This window comes from Capricornis sumatraensis, chromosome X (genome assembly GCF_032405125.1).
Source record: "Capricornis sumatraensis isolate serow.1 chromosome X, serow.2, whole genome shotgun sequence".
NCBI classification, from domain to species: Eukaryota; Metazoa; Chordata; class Mammalia; order Artiodactyla; family Bovidae; genus Capricornis; species Capricornis sumatraensis.
In genome coordinates, this window is record NC_091092.1 from 77,609,019 (window position 1) to 77,628,214 (window position 19,196).

At 42.8% G+C, this 19,196-nt stretch overlaps 1 protein-coding gene and 1 pseudogene across 1 annotated transcript in view; one reads left to right on the forward strand and one right to left on the reverse strand.

The window, feature by feature from the left end:
* The first annotated feature begins 9,881 nt into the window (after positions 1 to 9,881).
* ERCC6L (ERCC excision repair 6 like, spindle assembly checkpoint helicase) overlaps positions 9,882 to 19,196 on the forward strand; it is a 32,363-nt gene continuing 23,048 nt past the window's right edge. Inside the window, exon 1 of the mRNA XM_068963070.1 lies at positions 9,882 to 9,949. Coding sequence (XP_068819171.1) covers positions 9,882 to 9,949 — 68 coding nt within the window. The remainder of the gene's footprint in view (positions 9,950 to 19,196) is intronic.
* On the reverse strand, positions 17,593 to 18,805 carry LOC138070659 (BRCA1-A complex subunit Abraxas 1 pseudogene; annotated as a pseudogene).

Consider the following 19,196-nt stretch of genomic DNA (forward strand, 5'->3'; position numbering starts at 1 on the left):
GACCTTGCATGATGCAATTAACCTCCCTGAGTTTTGATTCCTGTGGCTGATGAAGGAGAACAGTCATTTCTTGCTTGTTGTGGGGAAAATGCCTGGCATAAAGTAGGTGCACACAAAGCCATCAGTTCCCTTGAAAGGGAAGCTGGGAAAGCTTGGCTTCAGAAGCAGGGCAGCTGTACTGTGAAAGGCTCTCCCTGCTTGGGGATTTGCCATGCCCTCAACATGCCCCGGTGTCATGTATCTGCTCCTCCTCTCCACACCTTCAGGGGCCTAGACTGGCCAAGGTCCCCCCTACTCTGTTGTCCTCGCCCTGCCCTTCTTGGCTAATTTGAACAGAGCATCCCACGAGGGCCCCTAGGCTCTTTAAGCTCAGAGCAGATGGCTGGAAAGCCAGTTCTCTGGGACATACAGTTCCTGACTCAGATCTGGGCAGGGGGCCAAGGCCTTCGAAGGACTAGGGAAAAACATAACCCTCATCCCCCACTCAAGAGCTTGTAGTTTTTACTGTCTGTCTCTTTTAGTGCCAAAGAGGTAAGAAAAAGGACCACAGTGGTTAAGATGTTAAGATTAGGTACTCCCCCCAATCCCTTGTTGGACTGGCACCAGAGAGGAGCCTTGATTCTAGCTTTTGGGAGAGGCACTCATCCATGTAGGGAGGGTTTCTCTGCTGCTTCAGGAGGGTGAAGATGCTGAAAAGGAACTCACAGGGAGCTCCCAGAAATGCCCCTAACCTGGGAAACAAGTGAGTGCAGGGCTCAGAGAATCTACCAACACTTGGCCCATCCATCTCACAGCCAAGCATGTGTGGCTTTATCCCTGCACACGATTTGGGAAAGGAATAGAAAAGGAATATCCGGTCCCTGGGTGTAACTCAGATTCCTCTACACTATTTCCAGGTCCCTCTTGAGGCAGGTTCAGGAAGGAGATGGAGCAATACTGGCAAGAGGAGTGGTTGGGATGGGCGTGCTTGGACCTCCCCTCTTCTCTGGTTCCTGGTCCCCATTATTGCTTTGAATGTATCAATCCCACTCACAGCCTCATTTGAGCTCTCCAACATGGTACCCATTGCTCTCCTTTAGGATTAGTGAATTGACAATTCATCCATCCACCCCTCCAACAAATATTTTGTTGTTGTTCAGTCACTCAGTTATGTCCAATTCTTTGTGACCCCCATGGACTGCAGCACGCCAGGCTTCCCTGTCCTTCATCATCAACAAATATTTACTTATCAGCTACTATGTGTAGGTACTTGCTAAACTCTGTGAAACTATAACTGTGAAAAAGAAAGATCTGTCCTTCACAGAGCTCATGTGAACATGGGAAAGCCAGGGAGGTAATCAGGCAGTCACATTCCATAGACTAAACCCAATGATAAAGGCAGGGTATGTCACATTGCCGCACAGAGAACCACTGCTGGGAAGGATCATGGAAGGGCCCTGGAAGGAGGGAGACCTGAGACTCATAGAGTAGATAGGGGGATAGTTAGACAAAGTGGAAAGTCCAGACAGAGGAATCAGCATGTGAGGGGGCCTAGAGGCAAGAGTTGAGAAAGTGGAGGTGGTTCAGTTTGAGAGGACTGTGGTGTATGTGTGCGTGTGTGTGTGTGTGTGTGTGTGTGTGTGTGTGTGTGTGTGTGTGTGTGTAGGGGCCATGAAGGTGGAAGATGGGACATAAGGTGGGAGAAGCGGTCAGCACCAGACTGAGGGGGGCATTGTAAGCCATGGTGAGGAGGAAAGAGTTGATTTTGAGTGCAAGGAGGAAGCTTTGAAGGGTTTAGACTGGCCCAGGACATGATCAGATTGGTGTTTTTGCAAGATCACTCTGATTTCTGGGTGCAAAGAGGGTGGGGAACAGGCACAAATATAAAAGCTGGAAGAAAGTCATGAGGCAATTGCAGTGAGCCACACTAGAGATGATGGTGGCATAGACCAGAATGGTGGCAGTGGAAATAGAAAGAAATGTTTAGATTTGAGATATATTTTGGAGGTGGAGTCAACAGGACTCAGTTTCTGACTTGAACAATTGAGGGGTTGGTAGAGCTGCTCTTGGGGATGGGCGTATTGAGGGAACAGGTGTAGGAGGGAAGGGTGAGAAATGAAGTCAGTGTCATGTTGAGTTCAATCTTCCAGGAAGACATGTCTTGTAGCCATCTGGACATCTAGGTCTGAAACTCAGGAGGGAGGATGAGGCTAGAGACAGAATTCTGACTTTTGGGGAGTGAATGAGGTAGCCTGAGGAGAATGGATGATGCCATGTTTTTTGCAGCAGTGCCATTCTTCCTGTCAAAGGATTCCCTCCACTTTGGTGCCTGCTTCAGCTCAAACTGTAGGAGGTAGTTTAGAAAGCACTTATCACACTTTGCAATTTAATGCAAAGACCCTGTGGATAATCCTAACTCTTGGCTCCCTCTTTCCTCTCAGTTCCTGTCATTTCCACAGCATTTTAGGCTGACTTGACCAGTTTCCAATAAGAATTTATCCAACCCTGGGGCCAGGCCAGCTACCATTCTTAGGAAATTTGGTTTCTGGCTCCCCCTGCTGGCAGAGCTGGAGATGACGCACCTCCTGGCGCAGAGCTGGAGGGCGCCCTTCCTCCCGGTTCCAAACTGGGACAAGATCCCTCTCATCCTCAAACAGGGAATTAAGACCTTAACCTCAGTCCTCTTCTCCACCAGCCAAAAACAAACAAACAAACAAACCCTCCACTCATTTTAGAACCCTAGATAGAAATAGGGGCAAAAAGCCTAATTAGGTATCTGGGAATCACAAATTAAATTCTTCCTGTTTCCAAATCACTTTCTTCTTTTTTTCTGCCCCAAGCCCACTCTTGACCTCCTTGCCCAAGAAAACTTCACTTGTTTATTTATATCTATCTCTAAAAATACCCTCTCCTATTCTCAGTCCCCAAGTGCAGCATTTTGCCGGCACCCAGTTGGCTTTCCTCCTCCTCATACACAGGGAAGCCAAGGCTTGTGCTGGAAAGACCACTTGGCTGGGAATGAAGGAACTTAGGTTTGAATCCCATTTCTGCCAACGATTCAGGCTGTAACCTTGGACAATCACTTCCTTCTTTCCTAGTGGCAGTTCCCGCACCTGTGACATTACGCTAGACTCCAGAAACCGTTCCAACTCTGGCGTTCCTGGCTTTGCCCCAATCACCTTAGCTTTTTCACTTCTTCCCATGCATCAAGCTTTCTCCTGTCACAGCGTTTTTAGTCGTGCTCTTCCCTTTCCCCCTTTTGTTTGATTAACTCCTCTTTATCCTTAGCTCTCAGCTCAAATACTACTTTCTCAGAGAAACCTTTCCCAGGCCTTCCAGACTGGGTCAGGTACCTCATCAGATGCTCTCAGAAGTTCCTGGAATTTTCCTGCCTACAAACCTCATCATGGTTTGCAATTTTCCACAGGCTTGTGTAATCATTGTTCCAAGTCTACCTACCCCTACCCCCAGGCCCACATCAGACTTTAAATTCCTGATAAGAACCTGTCTGTTTTGCTCACCACTGTACCCCAGCAAACAGATCCTTGACTGGCAATCTTGTAAAGACTTAACACATATTTACTAAATAAATGAATAAGAAATGAATGATTCCTTCCTCTTCATGTATCAGCTGCTTGCATCATGTTTAACACCTAACTAGCATTATGTTTAAGAGTAAAAAGTCAAAAGCCAGGCTGCTTGGGTTTAGAACTCAACTTTACCACTCACAAGCTATACAAACTTGTATAACTCATTAAATCTTCCTTGTGCCTCAGTTTCCTTATCTATCAATATAAAGTGACTTTAACAATAGTATACACTACCTAACAAGGTTGTTGTGAGGATTAATATAGGATTAAATGCACCTATATTAAGCTTAATATAGGTGTATTAAGCATGTAGAACAGGGCCTGACACTCAAGTGCTCCATTAGTAATAGCTATTGTTCTTATTCTGCCTCATCCATTTCTGCATTTACCTATTCTGAACTCTCCCACATGGTCTCATTATCTTATTTCCGGTCTGTGAGCATGGGTGACTCAGTGTAATTTGCAGACTAAAAAGCAAAGGGTCTTTTTTTATTATGGAAAATTTCAAACACACAGAGAAGCAGAGAGAAGAGGATAATGAACCTCTGTAACAAGCTTCAACAATTATCAACATTTTGCCAATCTATGCTCATCTATCTCTTTTTTTTCTCTACCGAATATTTTAATGTAAATCCCAGATGTCATATCATTTTATCTGAGAATACTCCATTACGTATTTCTAGCAGATAAGGGCTTTAAAACATACAATACCATCATCACACTTTCCAAATGAACAATAATTAGGGAAGGTTTAGAAAACTCCATTCCCTTGAGAGAAGCTGAGAGAATTCAATCCCTTGCTTTAGGGGTAGATGTGAAATGAGGAACAGCCACGAGAGTTAATATGAGTGCTTTGAACAGGACCTGACACATAAATGGAATATAGTAGTAACTCTTATTTTGATCCTCTTTCATTCTCTTCATTTATCCACTCTAAATCCTCCCCAACCTCTCTCTTATTTTTGGCCTGTGATAGGAGGACTAGGAGTCCTGGGTGGCAAGCTTCCTGGGTTATCAGCACTCTGGAATGGGAACTGGGACCCCAGAAGGCACTGAAAACAGCCCCAAGGAAGTGGCTACTGTTGGACTTAGTGGAACGGAAGGAGAGCTGGAGGACTTAGTGGGTTTAAAGAGGAGTCTCGTGGTTGTGTGAAAATGGCACTGAGAAAAATCCAATAACCTAAAGGCAGGCAAGCAGGAGGGTTGGTCCTTTCATCTAAGGATCAGGGGAAGATTATCACTGTCACTGGGAAACAGAGAGGGAGCAGTGCAGCTCCTGAGGGCATTCCTTTGAGTGTTTCTCTAAAGCCAACATAGGGGCAGCTCCCTAAGGCAGCAATCAGGGTTCTGCTTTGCTTCATCTTGAGTTCCCACAACTAGAGATGACTTTCCTCAGACTTGAGATAAAGATTTTTGTGCTCCCATCTCTCTTTTCGATGGAATTCTCTCCACCAGCCTTTCTTCTCACCACACATCCTCTGGGTACCCAGGGCACCTATACACTTTACCCGTCCCGCCCCGACTCCCAATCCCAATACAAACACGGCTCCAGGAAAAGAAGTGATTCAAACACTTCAGCAGCGTAAACAAACTCCTTCACAAACTGGCTTCCAACTACCCTTGCAACCTCATTTTCCACCACTCCCCTCTTCTTTCCAGCAATAGACAGTGTGACATAGTGAATGAGCACAGATTTGTGTCCATATTTACCTGGTATGGAATTCTGGCTCTGCCATTTCCTAACTTTGGAACCTTGGGCCAAGTCATTTTTTTCTCTGAACCTCAATTTTCACATCTGAAAAATGGGGAAAACCCTCATAACAGAGGGCCTAAAGCACATATGATTTAAAGTCATATACACCAGGAGAGCAGACCATCTTCTCTCAGTTCCCTTTTTAACTCTGAATGACCTACGAAATTTATATAAAGTTTAAAATCCTCTGGACATGTGGTAGACATGTGACAGGGGCAATAGGTGAGTTTTCAAATGCTAACTGTTAATTAGTGCCTTGAGGAATTGTAATGTCATGTTCTTACCACTATATGAACAAGAACAATTTTTGTTGGCTCACAAACCTATTTAGTATCACACCACGTTACCTAAGCCCTAAGGTCTGCTTTTGAAAATATGCTGCATTTAAGTTGGAGCTTCCAAAGAAATGGTAGTGAACATACACCACTGATACCTGGGGTAACAAGCAAGTTTGGCCTTGGAGTACAAAATGAATCAGTGAAAGGCTAACAAAGTTTTGCTGAGAGAACATACTGGTCATAGCAAACACTCTTCCAACAACACAAGAGATGACTCTGCAAGTGGACATCACCAAATGGTCAACACTGAAATCAGATTGATTATACTTTTTGCAGCCACATATGGAGAAGCTGTATACAGTCAGCAACAACAAGACCTGGAGCTGACTGTGGCTCAGATCACGAGCTACTTATGGCAAAATTCAAACTTGAAGAAAGTAGGGGAAACCACTAGGCCATTCAGGTATGACCTAAATCAAATCTCTTATGATTATACAGTGGAGGCGATGATTAGATTCAAGAGATGAGATCTGATAGACAAGAGTGCCTGAAGAACTATGGATGGAGGTTCATAACCTTGTACAGGAGGTGGTGACCAAAACATCTGAAACAAAAAGAAATGCAAGAAGGCAAAGTGGTTGCCTGAGTAGGCCTTAAAAATAGCTGAGAATGGAAGAGAAGCAAAAGGCAAAGAAGAAAGGTAAAGACATCCAACTGAATGCAGAGTTCCAGAGAATAGCGAGGAGAGATAAGAAAGCCTTCTTAAGTGAACAATGCCAAGAAACAGAGGAGAACAATAGAATGGGAAAACTAGATTCTCTTCAAGAAACTTGGAAATAGCAAAGAACATTTCATGAAAAGATGGGCACCATAAATAACAAATGGCAAAGATCTAACAGAAGCAGAAGAGATTAAGAGATGGCAAGAATACACAGAAGAGCCATATAGAAAAGGTCGTAATGACCTGGATAATCACAGTGGTGTGGTCACTCACCTAGAGGCAGACATACTGGAGTGCAAAGTCAAGTGGGCCTTAGGAAGCATCACTATGAACAAAGCTAGTGGAGGTGATGGAATGCCAGCTGAGCTATTTCAAATCCTAAAAGATGATGCTGTTAAAGTGCTGCACTCAATATGCCAGCAATTTTTTAAAAACTCAGCTGTGGCCACAGGACTGAAAAAGGTCAGTTTTCATTCCAATCCCAAAGAAAGACAATGTCAAAGAATGTTCAAACTATTGTACAATTGTGCTCATTTCACATGCTAGCAAGGTAATGCTCAAAATTCTTCAAGCTAGGCTTCAATAGTACGTGAACTATGAATTTCCAGATGTTCAAGCTGGATTTAGAAAAGGCAGAGGAACCAGAGATCAAATTCCCAACATCCGTTGGATCATAGAAAAAGCCAGAGAATTTCAGAAAAACATCTGCTTCATTGACTACACTAAAGCCTTTGACTGTGTGGATCACAACAAACTGGAAAGTTCTTTAAGAGATGGTAATACCAGACCACCTTACTTGTCTCCTCAGAAACTTGTATGCAGGTCAAGAAGCAACAGTTAGAACCGGACATGGAACAATGGACTGGTTCAAAATTGGGAAAGGAGTATGTCAAGGCTGTATATTGTCACCCTGCTTATTTAACGTATATGTACAGTATATGTTACGTGTACAGCAGATATTCCAGATGTTTAAGCTGTATTTAGAAAAGGCAGAGGAATCAGAGATCAGATTGCCAACATCCGCTGGATCATTGAAAAAGCAAGACAGTTCCAGAAAAACATCTACTTTTGCTTTATTGACTACACCAAAGCCTTTGACTGTGTGAATCACAACCGTGGAACATTCTTAAAGAGATGGGAATACCAGACCATCTGACCTGCCTCCTGAGAAATCTGTATGCAGGTCAAGAAGCAACAGTTAGAACTGGACATGGAACAGAAGACTTGTTCCAAATAGGAAAAGGAGTACTTTAAGGCTGTATATTGTCACCCTGCTTATTTAACTTATATGCAGAGTATATCATGCAAAATGCTGGGCTGGACAAAGCACAAGCTGTAATCAAGATTGCCAAAAGAAATATCAATAACCTCAGATATGCAGATGACATGACCCTCATGGTAGAAAGCAAAGAAGAACCAAAGAGCCTCTTGATGAAAGTGAAAGAGGTGAGTGAAAAAGTTGGCTTAAAACTCAACATTCAAAAAACAAAGATCATGGCATCTGGTCCCATCACTTCATGGTTAATAGATGGGGAAAACGTGGAAACAGTGACAGGTTTTATTTTCTTGGGCTCCAAAATCACTGCAGATGGTGACTGCAGCCATGAAATTTAAATAATGCTTGCTCCTTGGAAGCAAAGCTATGACCAATCTAGACAACATATTTAAAAGCAGAGACATTACTTTGCCAACAAAGGTCTGTCTAGTCAAGGCTATGCTTTTTCCAGTAGTCATGTATGGATGTGAGAGTTGGAACATAAAGAAAACTGAGTGGTAAAGAATTGATGCTTTCAAACTGTGAGGCTGGAGAAGGCTCTTGAGAGTCCCTTGGACAGCAAAGAGCTCAAACTAATCAATCCTAAAGGAAACCATCCCTGAATATTCTTCATTGGAAGGACTGATGCTGAAGCTACAATACTTTGGCCACCTGATGTGATAAGCCAACTCACTGGGAAAGACCCTGATGCTGGGAAAGATAGACAGCAGGAGGAAAAGGGTGCGACAGAGGATGAGATAGTTGGATGGCATCACTGGTTAAGTGAACATGAGTTTGAGTAAACTCCAGGGGACGGTGAAGGACAGGGAAGCCTGTGGTGCTGCAGGCCATGGGGTCACAAAGGGTTGGACACGACTTAGTGATTGAACAGCAACAATACACCACAGCACTACTTCTTTTCTTTTTAAATTTATTTATTTATTTGGCTGCATGAGGTCTTAATTGCACCATGTGGGATCTTATTCCCTGACCAGGGTTTGAAACTGAATCCCCTGCATTGGAAGCACAGAGTCTTAGCCACTGGACCACCAGAGAAGTCCCACTGCTTATTTCTTAAATGAGACTTTTGGCTAGATTTTTGAAGCCACCTCTTCACCGTAAATTTAAATTAGGAGTGAAGGAGTTACACGGTTCAAAATAGCCTGGAGTCAAAACTCCCCTCCAGGTCCTCCCCACCATTCTATGCAAAACAAAGAACTCTCTCACCCAAAGAAAAAAATGGACATTAAGGTTGATTACGCCCAGCTCCCAGCCAGTCCATCCCCTGGTGGATCTCCAAAATTCCTTGCCCCAGCCGTTCAAGAGATAACTACTCCGAACAACCTTGGAGAAGAATAGGTCCCCTTAAGACAGTAACTTTCCACATATACATGCACATATATACATACTCTTTTCCTGGATAAGTGCAGCAGCTGGCTAATCTGACTCCTGCCCCTTCTCTCCTCATTAAAGGTGATTGTTCCTGTAAGAAGTGCCTGTCTCCTCCTTTTTCTAAACCTCGCCTTCTCTAACTCCCTATCTACAACGAGGTCTATGCCTCCTCCTGCTGCTGCTAAGTCGCTTCAGTCGTGTCCAACTCTGTGCGAACCCATAGACGGCAGCCCACCAAGCTCCCCCGTCCCTGGGATTCTCCAGGCAAGAATACTGGAGTGGGTTGCCATTTCCTTCTCCAAAGCATGGAAGTGAAAAGTGAAAGTAAAGTCGCTCAGTCGTGTCCGACTCTTCGCGACCCCATGGACTGCAGCCCACCAGGCTCCTCCGTCCATGGGATTTTCCAGACAAGAGTCCTGGAGTGGGGTGCAATTGCCTTCTCCGCTATGCCTCCTAGGGTGTTTGAATTTAAAGCACGCTCAGTGTCGGACATCGCCCAATTGGGAAAGGAGAATATTTGGGGACGCTGTGGAGGAGCTTTCTAGGGGCCATTAAAACGACTGAGATCCTTTGAGACAGTCTACCCCACTCACAAGGATATCACACCCACACCCACACCCGAATCTGCCGCAGCATGATTTGGACTGGACTGAAATGCAAGACAAAAAGACGCAATCCAGCCCGCGCCACTGCGCTAGCGACTGCCTCTACACCCACCCAGCCAGCGTATGCGCCGGCGCGCGACCTTCATGGGCGGGGCCTAGGCGGTGGCGCCAGAGCGTGATACAGCGGATTGGCCGCCGGGACGTCGACGGTTGACCCGGCCCCGCCTCCATTCGCATGGCGCATGTGCAGGGCGGGAAGGAGGGAAATTCAATCCGCGGCCGAGATACCGGAAACCCTCTGAGGTGTCATGGAGGTGTCCCGAGGTTTTTCGGAAGCTGGGCCCTTAAGCCCGGAGCAGGCTGCCAGTTACCTGAGGTATGTTTGGGACGGTGGGCGGGTCTGGTTCACCGGCCCTGGCCGGGAGTGGGGATGAAGGTCTCTTGGACTCCCTCAGGGGCCCAAAGTGCCGACAAGGGCGAGCGCCCTTGTCCTCCGAAGAGGGTGTGGGAATATCTGCAGATTTCTAAATCCTGGGGAGCCTCCGATGCCGGGTCAAATAACTCTCCCGTATGAACTCGATTGAAGAGCCAGAACTTCAGTCGATCCAGGCTTTCTTGGGTCTTCAGCTTTCAAAATTACTATTTTGAAATCCATTTTCTTTCAATACATAAAAAGTGGTGATACATTATGGTATTGTTCTTACTAAATTTAAATATTTTCCTTTTATAATTTAATGTATCGTTTTCAGTCGGGGTTGAGCACTCACCTTTCTGTTTGGAAATAGTTAAAAATTTTTTTGAAATATACTAACATATTAAAGATATAAAATTCACATTATATGTAGTAAAAATATTTTCCCTTTTTATTTTTCCAACGATTTTTGTGCATGTTGTGCGTTAATATACAAACATAAATTTTAACATCCCCCCCACAAAAAAAGCTTTTCTTGGGTCTTTCCAGTCTACCAAGCTCCAGGCCTAGGGGATACAGAGGAGTAAAACACTGTCCCTGCCCCCAGATTGCTTATATTCTAGTGGTGGAAAGAGATAGGTAAATGTGTAGGGAATGGCCAACCACAAGGGTCACTGGGCTGAGGGAAGGGCTCACAAGAGGAGACTTTGGTGTTGAGAAAGGAATGTTCTTTCACCAGATGGCTAAGGATGGGGGAATGAACATTTAAATGTTTTTAAAAATTGTTATAAAATAAAACATAAAATTTACCATCTTAGCCATTCTTTTTTATTAATTTATTTTTTATTAAAGTATAGTTGATTTTCAATGTGTTAATTTCTGATATACAGGAAAGTGATTGATTTATACATATATTTTTAGGATTTAAAAACTTTTTTTAATTCAAGTATTGTTGATTTACAACATCATGTTGATTTACAACATCATGTTATTATAGTTTCAGGTATACTTTTTCATATTCTTTTCCATTATGGTTTATCACAGGATATTGAATATGGTTCCCTGTGCTATATACCTTGTTTATCCATTCTATATATAATAGCTTGCATCTGCTAATTCCAAACTCCAAAACCCGTGGTGTAGGAGCACAGAAGGGGTAGGGCTCAGGGCACAGGCAGCCACTAAGGTGGCTTCTTTCCATGGAGAGAGGGGTGCAAGAAGGTTACTGCGAGGCCAGGTAGAGACTTCAAGGTCGATGAAGGACTGTGTGTTCTGGGTGAGTGGCCGTGTGTCACTGCTCATCCACTGTGCAGCAGCAGTAGGCAACTTCAGGAGAGCCCTGTCCTCCTTCAGTGTGCCTCAGGCATCCTTTACTGAGAAAGCTTAGCATTGTGCTGGCTGTAGAGGAGAGATGCTTAAAGGAATTCTGTCATCATAGAGCAGGTATTGAGGGGTAAATTTGGAACTGAGACCGTAATAAATGATGACTGACAGAGTTATCTGACCTCTATTTATCTATGATCCACCCTCTCTGCCATGTCACTCACTGTCTGTCACTCTCTTTGTGACCCACTTGCTTGTCCTCTATGTTGTCCACTCTCTTGCTGTCACCCATCTGTTCTCTTTCTCTATGTCACCCACTTTCTTCTGCTATTTAATTTCTAATATTGCTTCTGTTTCATTCTACTCCCATTGCTTTGGTCAAGGTCACCAGTGACTTTCATATAGCTAAATCTAATGGTCAGTTCATAATCCTCCTCTTCCTTTGCCTACCAGTAGTACTTGACAGAGTAGAGCAGTTCTCCACAAAATGCTAGATCCATTTGGCCACTGGGGCCCCTCAATCTCCTGACTTGAGGTCACAAAGAATGTCTGACTCTTTGCGACCTCATGGATTGGGGTCCACCAGGCTCCTCTGTCCATGGGATTTTCCAGGCAAGAATACTGGAGTGGGTTCCCATTCCCTTCTCCAGGGGATCTTCCCAACCCAGGGATTGAACCCAGGTCCCCTGCATTGCAGGTAGACTCTTTACTGTCTGAGCCACTAGGGAAAACTATATATGTATATATATGTCACACACACACATATATATAATATATAGTGCATGTTTGAAAGTTGCTAAGAGCGTAAATCTTAAAAATTTTTTAAAGTTCTCATCACAAAAAAATCTATAATTATGTATGGTGACAGATGGTAACGACCTATCGTGGTGATCATTTCACAGTACATATAAATATCAAGTCATTAGGTTGTACACCTGAAACTAATACAATGCTGTTTGTTGATTATATCTCAATAAAAAATTTTAAAAAACTATTCTAGAGCCAAAACAAAAAGATTTAAGATTCAGTATTTTTGTCAAGAATTCTTCATAGGTAAGGTCATGTACTTCATATTGCAACATATCAGGAAGTATACACTGTCTGATTTTTCTACTTTTAGTAATTTTATGGTTGATCAGTGAGTTCAGGTAGTCGTAGGCAGATCACTCCTTTGCAAAGTTGCATTTCCCCCCTTGTGATGAATAAATAATATGTCAGGGATACTTCAGCATCCTATGAATACCCACTTCCCCATCAGCCTTTCATCCATTGACAAGCATTGTTATCAATAATATAATTATTATCAATGCCTAAATCAATTATTTCATTAGATATTACAAGAGGTGGTTTTCTAATTTCACCATTCTTTCTGTATTAATTAGCTGGAATTCTTTCTGTTAATGTTGAAATACCATTTTTTAAAATTATACTCCTTTGGTGATCCTATTCAGGTTCTTGGTTTTAAATTTCATCTTTAAAAAAAACTTATTTTTGGGTGCAGTGGGTCTTCATTGCCAGATACAGGCCTCCTCTAGTTGTGGCAGATGGGAGCTACTCTTCATTGCCTTGTATGGACTTCTCATTGTGGTGGCTTCTCTTGTTCTCTTCTCTTGGGGGAGCATGGACGCTACAGCATGGGCATTTCAGTAGTTGTGGCATGTGGGATCTTCCCAGACTGGGGATTGAACCTGTGTCCCCTGCATTGAAAGGCGGACTCCCAACCACTGGACCACCAGGGAAGTCCCTAAATCCTGTGTTTATGTTGTGAATTTTCACATTTTTGTCTTTAGTCCTGAACTATTCTGAATGCTAGACTCCTGTATCCAGCTACTTACTCTGTATCTCTACTTGATAATAGACATATCAAACTTGCCAAAAGTAGAGGACAGATCTTGAAAAATAACAAAATTGGAGGACTCTCTGTACCTGATTTCAAAACTAACTACAAAGCTGTGGTAGTCAGGTTACATATATAAGTATAAACATAGAGATCAATGGAATAGAACTGAAGAGTTTAGACTCTTCTTTCATGTAACAACATAAAGCACCCATTTTTTGTTGTCATTTAGTCACTAAGTTGTGTCTGACTCTTGTGACCCCATGGACTTGAAAGGTTGTTGTTGAATTACGACACCGGGATTCTTGGCCCCCGGAGGAGAAGAATTTAATCCAGGGCCAGAGACAAGGCTTGATCGCTCAGAGCTTTTGTGTAACAAAGTTTTATTAAAGTATAAAGGAGATAGAGAAAGCTTCTGACATAGGCATCAGACGGGGGCAGAAAGAGTACCCCCCGCTAGTCTTTAGCTGGATGTTATATAGTCACCAGCAGTCTGTTAATGAAAGAAAGGAATGTATCAAAACTTAGAATGGTACCAGGCCCCTCACCCATAAGATGTATTTTGGGATAATTTTGGCTCCAAATGGTTTATCATGGGCCATAAAGGATTAACTTGAATCTTGAAGAAGGGCAGAACACCATACAAATAGTGTCATTTACATAGATTAGAGAAGTTGCTCAGTCCTGTGCGACTCTTTGCGACTCCATAGACTGTAGCCTGTCAGGCTCCTCCGTCCATGGGATTTTCCAGGCAAGAGTGCTGGAGTGGGTTGCCATTTCCTTCTCCAGGGGATCTTCCTGACCCAGGAATCGAACCTGGGTCTCCCACATTGCGGGCAGACGCTTTACCGTCTGAGCCACCAGGGAAGCCCCCAGAGGAACAATATTGGAGTATGACATACTGGTTTATCAAGTAGGTTCTGAGCCCAAAAAGGCGGAACCGAATTGAAGACAGAGTTTGGGGTAAATGCATAGTACATTAGCATAGCTTAAGACCACTGGACCATTCAGGTATGACCTAAATCAAATCCCTTATGATTATACAGTGGAAGTGAGAAATAGATTTAAGGGCCTAGATCTGATAGATAGAGTGCCTGATGAACTATGGAATGAGGTTCGTGACATTGTACAGGAGACAGGGATCAAGACCCTCCCCATGGAAAAGAAATGCAAAAAAGCAAAATGGCTGTCTGGAGAGGCCTTACAAATAGCTGTGAAAAGAAGAGAGGCAAAAAGCAAAGGAGAAAAGGAAAGATATAAGCATCTGAATGCAGAGTTCCAAAGAATAGCAAGAAGAGATAAGAAAGCCTTCTTCAGCAATCAATGAAAGAAATAGAGGAAAAGAACAGAATGGAAAAGACTAGAGATCTCTTCAAGAAAATTAGAGATACCAAGGGAAACATTTCATGCAAAGATGGGCTGGATAAAGGACAGAAATGGTCTGGACCTAACAGAAGCAGAAGATATTAAGAAGAGGTGGCAAGAATACATGGAAGAACTGTACAAAAAAGATCTTCATGACCCAGATAATCATGATGATGTGATCACTAATCTAGAGCCAGACATCCTGCAATGTGAAGTCAAGTGGGCCTTAGAAAGCATCACTACGAACAAAGCTAGTGGAGGTGATGGAATTCCAGTGGAGCTATTTCAAATCCTGAAAGATGATGCTGTGAAAGTGCTACACTCAATATGCCAGCCAATTTGGAAAACTCAGCAGTGGCCACAGGACTGGAAAAGGTCAGTTTTCATTCCAATTCCAAAGAAAGGCAATGCCAAAGAATGCTCAAACTACCACACGATTGCACTCATCTCACATGCTAGTAAAGTAATGCTCAAAATTCTCCAAGCCAGACTTCAGCAATACGTGAACCGTGAACTCCCTGATGTCCAAGCTGGTTTTAGAAAAGGCAGAGGAACCAGAGATCAAATTGCCAACATCTGCTGGATCATCAAAAAAGCAAGAGAGTTCCAGAAAAATATCTATTTCTGCTTTATTGACTATGCCAAAGCCTTTGACTGTGTGGATCACAAGAAACTGTGGAAAATTCTGAAAGAGATGGGAATACCAGACCACCTGACCTGCCTCTTGAGAAATCTGTATGCAGGCCAGGAAGCAACAGTTAGAACTGGACATGGAACAACAGACTGGTTCCAAATAGGAAAAGGAGTGCGTCAAGGCTGTATATTGTCACCCTGCTTATTTAACTTTTATGCAGAGTACATCATGAGAAATGCTGGACTGGAAGAAACACAAGCTGGAATCAAGATTGCCAGGACAAATATCAATAACCTCAGATATGCAGATGACACCACCCTTATGGCAGAAAGTGAAGAGGAGCTAAAAAGCCTCTTGTTGAAAGTGAAAGAAGAGACTGAAAAAGTTGGCTTAAAGCTCAACATTCAGAAAACAAAGATATGGCATCTGGTCCCATCACTTCATGGGAAATAGATGGGGAAACAGTGGAAACAGTGTCAGACTTTAGTTTTTGGGGCTCCAAAATCACTGCAGATGGTGACTGCAGCCATGAAATTAAAAGACGCTTAACTCCTTGGAAGAAAAGTTATGAGCAGCCTAGATAGTATATTCAAAAGCAGAGACATTACTTTGCTGACTAAGGTCTGTCTAGTCAAGGCTATGATTTTTCCTGTGGTCATGTATGGATGTGAGAGTTGGACTGTGAAAAAGGCTGAGCACCGAAGAATTGATGCGTTTGAACTGTGGTGTTGGAGAAGACTCTTGAGAGTCCCTTGGACTGCAAGGAGATCCAACCAGACCATTCTGAAGGAGATCAGCCCTGGGATTTCTTTGGAAGGAATGATGCTAAAGCTGAAGCTCCAGTACTTTGGCCACCTCATGCGAAGAGTTGACTCATTGGAAAAGACTCTGATGCTGGGAGGGATTGGGGGCAGGAGGAGAAGGGGACGACCCAGGATGAGATGTCTGGATGGCATCACGGACTCGATGGACGTGAGTCTGGGTGAGCTCCAGGAGATGGTGATGGACAGGGAGGCCTGGCGTGCTGCGTTTCATGGGGTCGCAGAGTCAGACACGACTGAGCGACTGAACTGAACTGAGGGGATTATGGTTGCTATAGTGTTTTGTTTTGGTTTTTTTTTTTTGATCTGTTCAGCAAGCTTTCACATCTACCCTCTTCTGGTGATCTTATCCTTTGGCCACTAAGGTGAGCAAGATAATAGTTTTTAACATTTTTCTTCTGAAATATAAGACATATATAAGAAAATGTAAATATTCAATTTAATGAATTATCATTATAATTACTACCTAGGTCATAGTTTGTTTTTAGATTTATATTCTTGTCTTAATGGAAAGTCTTACCTGTTTGCACACTGAGGTGGCCTGAAGGTTAACTGAAGGCACACTTGAGGGTTTAGGACTTTTTACAAAACAACCCTAGGTTTGTTCAGATTCTGGGTTAATTGCTTACTTGAAGCCCCAGAGTTTTGTGCTCCAGTGCCGTAGTTAACCAGATAACCTTGGGCTGAAATATCGAGGGCTGGAGGTACCAAGGTTCTTTTTTACCATAAAAGAACTTAATATTGTTCCTGGAGAATTTTTCATTTTTAGTTAGACTTTATCCCAAGGGGCCAGTCAGGATGTTAACCATGAAATGCTCCCCTGAATAATGAAACTTTTTCCTGCTGAAGAGCATTAGTTGGTATAATCTATCTGAATGCCAAAGCATATCCTCTATGTCAAAAAAAGAGAGAATTTTGGTTTTGGCATAATTATGAATTAGCTGCTCTTTCTGGAGTCATTAGCAGATTCATCTGCTTTCTGATGGCATGTTGTTAACATGTAAGAGATGCTATCTTCCTGTTTTTTCTGGTAGAAGGTATTTGTCCAGTTCAACCGAAATTGTTAGGTCTTAAGTTACAAAGAGGGTGGCAGATCCCTATCTGCCTTTGAAACAGGCCTTGCTCTTCTTGCCTCCTTATATTCTCTTTCTGACAGGGTTCAGAGGACCTGAAAGAGCACTAAGAACCTTGGATCTCTTTTGGTCCATTTGGTTTGGTCCAGATAGTTCTTGTCTAGATTCCCAAGCCAGTGACACAGATAAATACTACAGAAAGCCTTACACTGTTTTAAGTAATAGAGGGAAACAGAGTACATATATGGACAATGTGAAAAGCTTGTGTAGGGTTTTTTTTTTTTTAGACACCATCCACATTTATTTATATGTATCATTTGAGTCCCACTTAATGGGCTTTTTCACCTAACTGAACAAGTGCTGATCCAAACACACTGCATTACCAGACTTGTTCTGTACTCAAAGATTCTGGACTGATTCAATTTAAAGTATTTTATAAAATAAATGCACTAGAACTTCCCTATGTGTTACTGCAAAGAGCTGAACACAGTAAAAAAAAATACATTTGGCTTTCCCCTTCAGCTGATCAAAATTCTCCTTTGGGCCCCAAAGCATTAGAAGGTAGGAGACTGTGGATATTCACCAGAACCCTTCATTCTCTCCATCTCTTCATCAGTTTCTGGGCTGCTCACTGGGGATGCTTTTTCTTGGTTACTACTATTAGTATATGTTTTAGAGGGTCTGTTCTGTATCTCCCAGCCGTGACTTCTTGAACTGCCACCCATCATCCATGTCTGAGGCTTTCCTCTTGGTCACCGGCAGGGCACTACAAGCTGGACTCGCTTCAGGAAAGTCTGTGTATTCCACCATTAGGGTTAGATTGTGGACCCCACTGAGAGGGTGGGTGGTAGTACAGCTACTTCCAGAAATGCGCCTATTTTTCAAGGAGATAACACATGAATGGAGAAGTTCACAATCCGGAAAAAAGGTCCGTAAAGCTTGACAAAGCAAAATGTTCTCCTGAGGGTCTTTTTGGACATTCTTCTCTCGTGTTGCTTGCAACTGTGCTTGTTTTCTTTTTTTAATTTCTCCTTTTAATCTGTTTACATCATTTAGTAGTTTTTCTACAGCTCTCTCACTGTGTTCCACTTTTTCGCATATACTCTTTAATTCATCTTGTAAAGAACTATACATTTCATTTATCTTCTGCACCTCCTTTAAAGATCCATCTTTAAAAAATTCAGAGCTGTGTTTTTACTGCTCGACTGAAACCAGCAGACGTACAGGAACCAGATGCAGTTTTATAACCCAGCTGTTCGGACATGCCCAGATTGGCCACCACTAAAGGTATCCTATGAAAAAGTCCTTTCTGAGGCTTATATAAGGCGTGCTCCAGTCGATGAGTAGAGCAGCTTTCTGTTATTATACTTGGTGTTAATAACAGAAAAACAAGTTCCTGGCTTGAAAGATGCTGCTGTAAGTTTCTGTGAAGCAGTCTCTCTCTAAATGTCATGATCTGGTCTGAATGACGTCGCAATTTGTACCAACCAACCACATCCTTCTTGACATTTGATAATATTTTCTTCAGCGCCTGCTCATTTACTTCACCAGAAGAATTATAAAAGCTAAAAAGCTGATAGCATGAAATGTATTTCTGAATGTCAATTGTATAAATAACTTCAACATTATCTATCTGGGAATCAGTGATGCTGTTCTTGGCTTCACCTTTCACTTCCCCAAGGAGAAAACCGTGTCCGAGTCGGTGTTGAGGTGCTGGAAGGCGAGCGCAAATCCAGAGAGCACCGCCGACGTGCTCTCGCCCTCCATGCTTCCCTCGCCGCCGCGCGGCCCCCCGCTTGTGTAGGGTTTTATCCTCAGAGCCCTAGGCTTACCATTTTGGGGTAGGGGTCGGGGAAAGCACTTGGAGAAGGGATACAGCCAGAGTTGATGGTACTTTTTCTTTCTAAGATAAACCAGGAGTCATGAACTGGCAGTCCATGAGCCACATTCACAGATAAATTTTATTTTCTGACCCAGTGTTTTAAACATGTATGCGTTAGTTACTATTTAAAAATCAGGAGAATTCACATAAAAATCAGAATTTCCAACTGTCTTTCAACCATCAGAAAATCTTGGCAACTCTGGACTCTTTTTTTTTAAATTTTTTTTTTCTATTTTTTTAAAATAAATTTTTAATTTTTAAATCTTAGTTTACTAC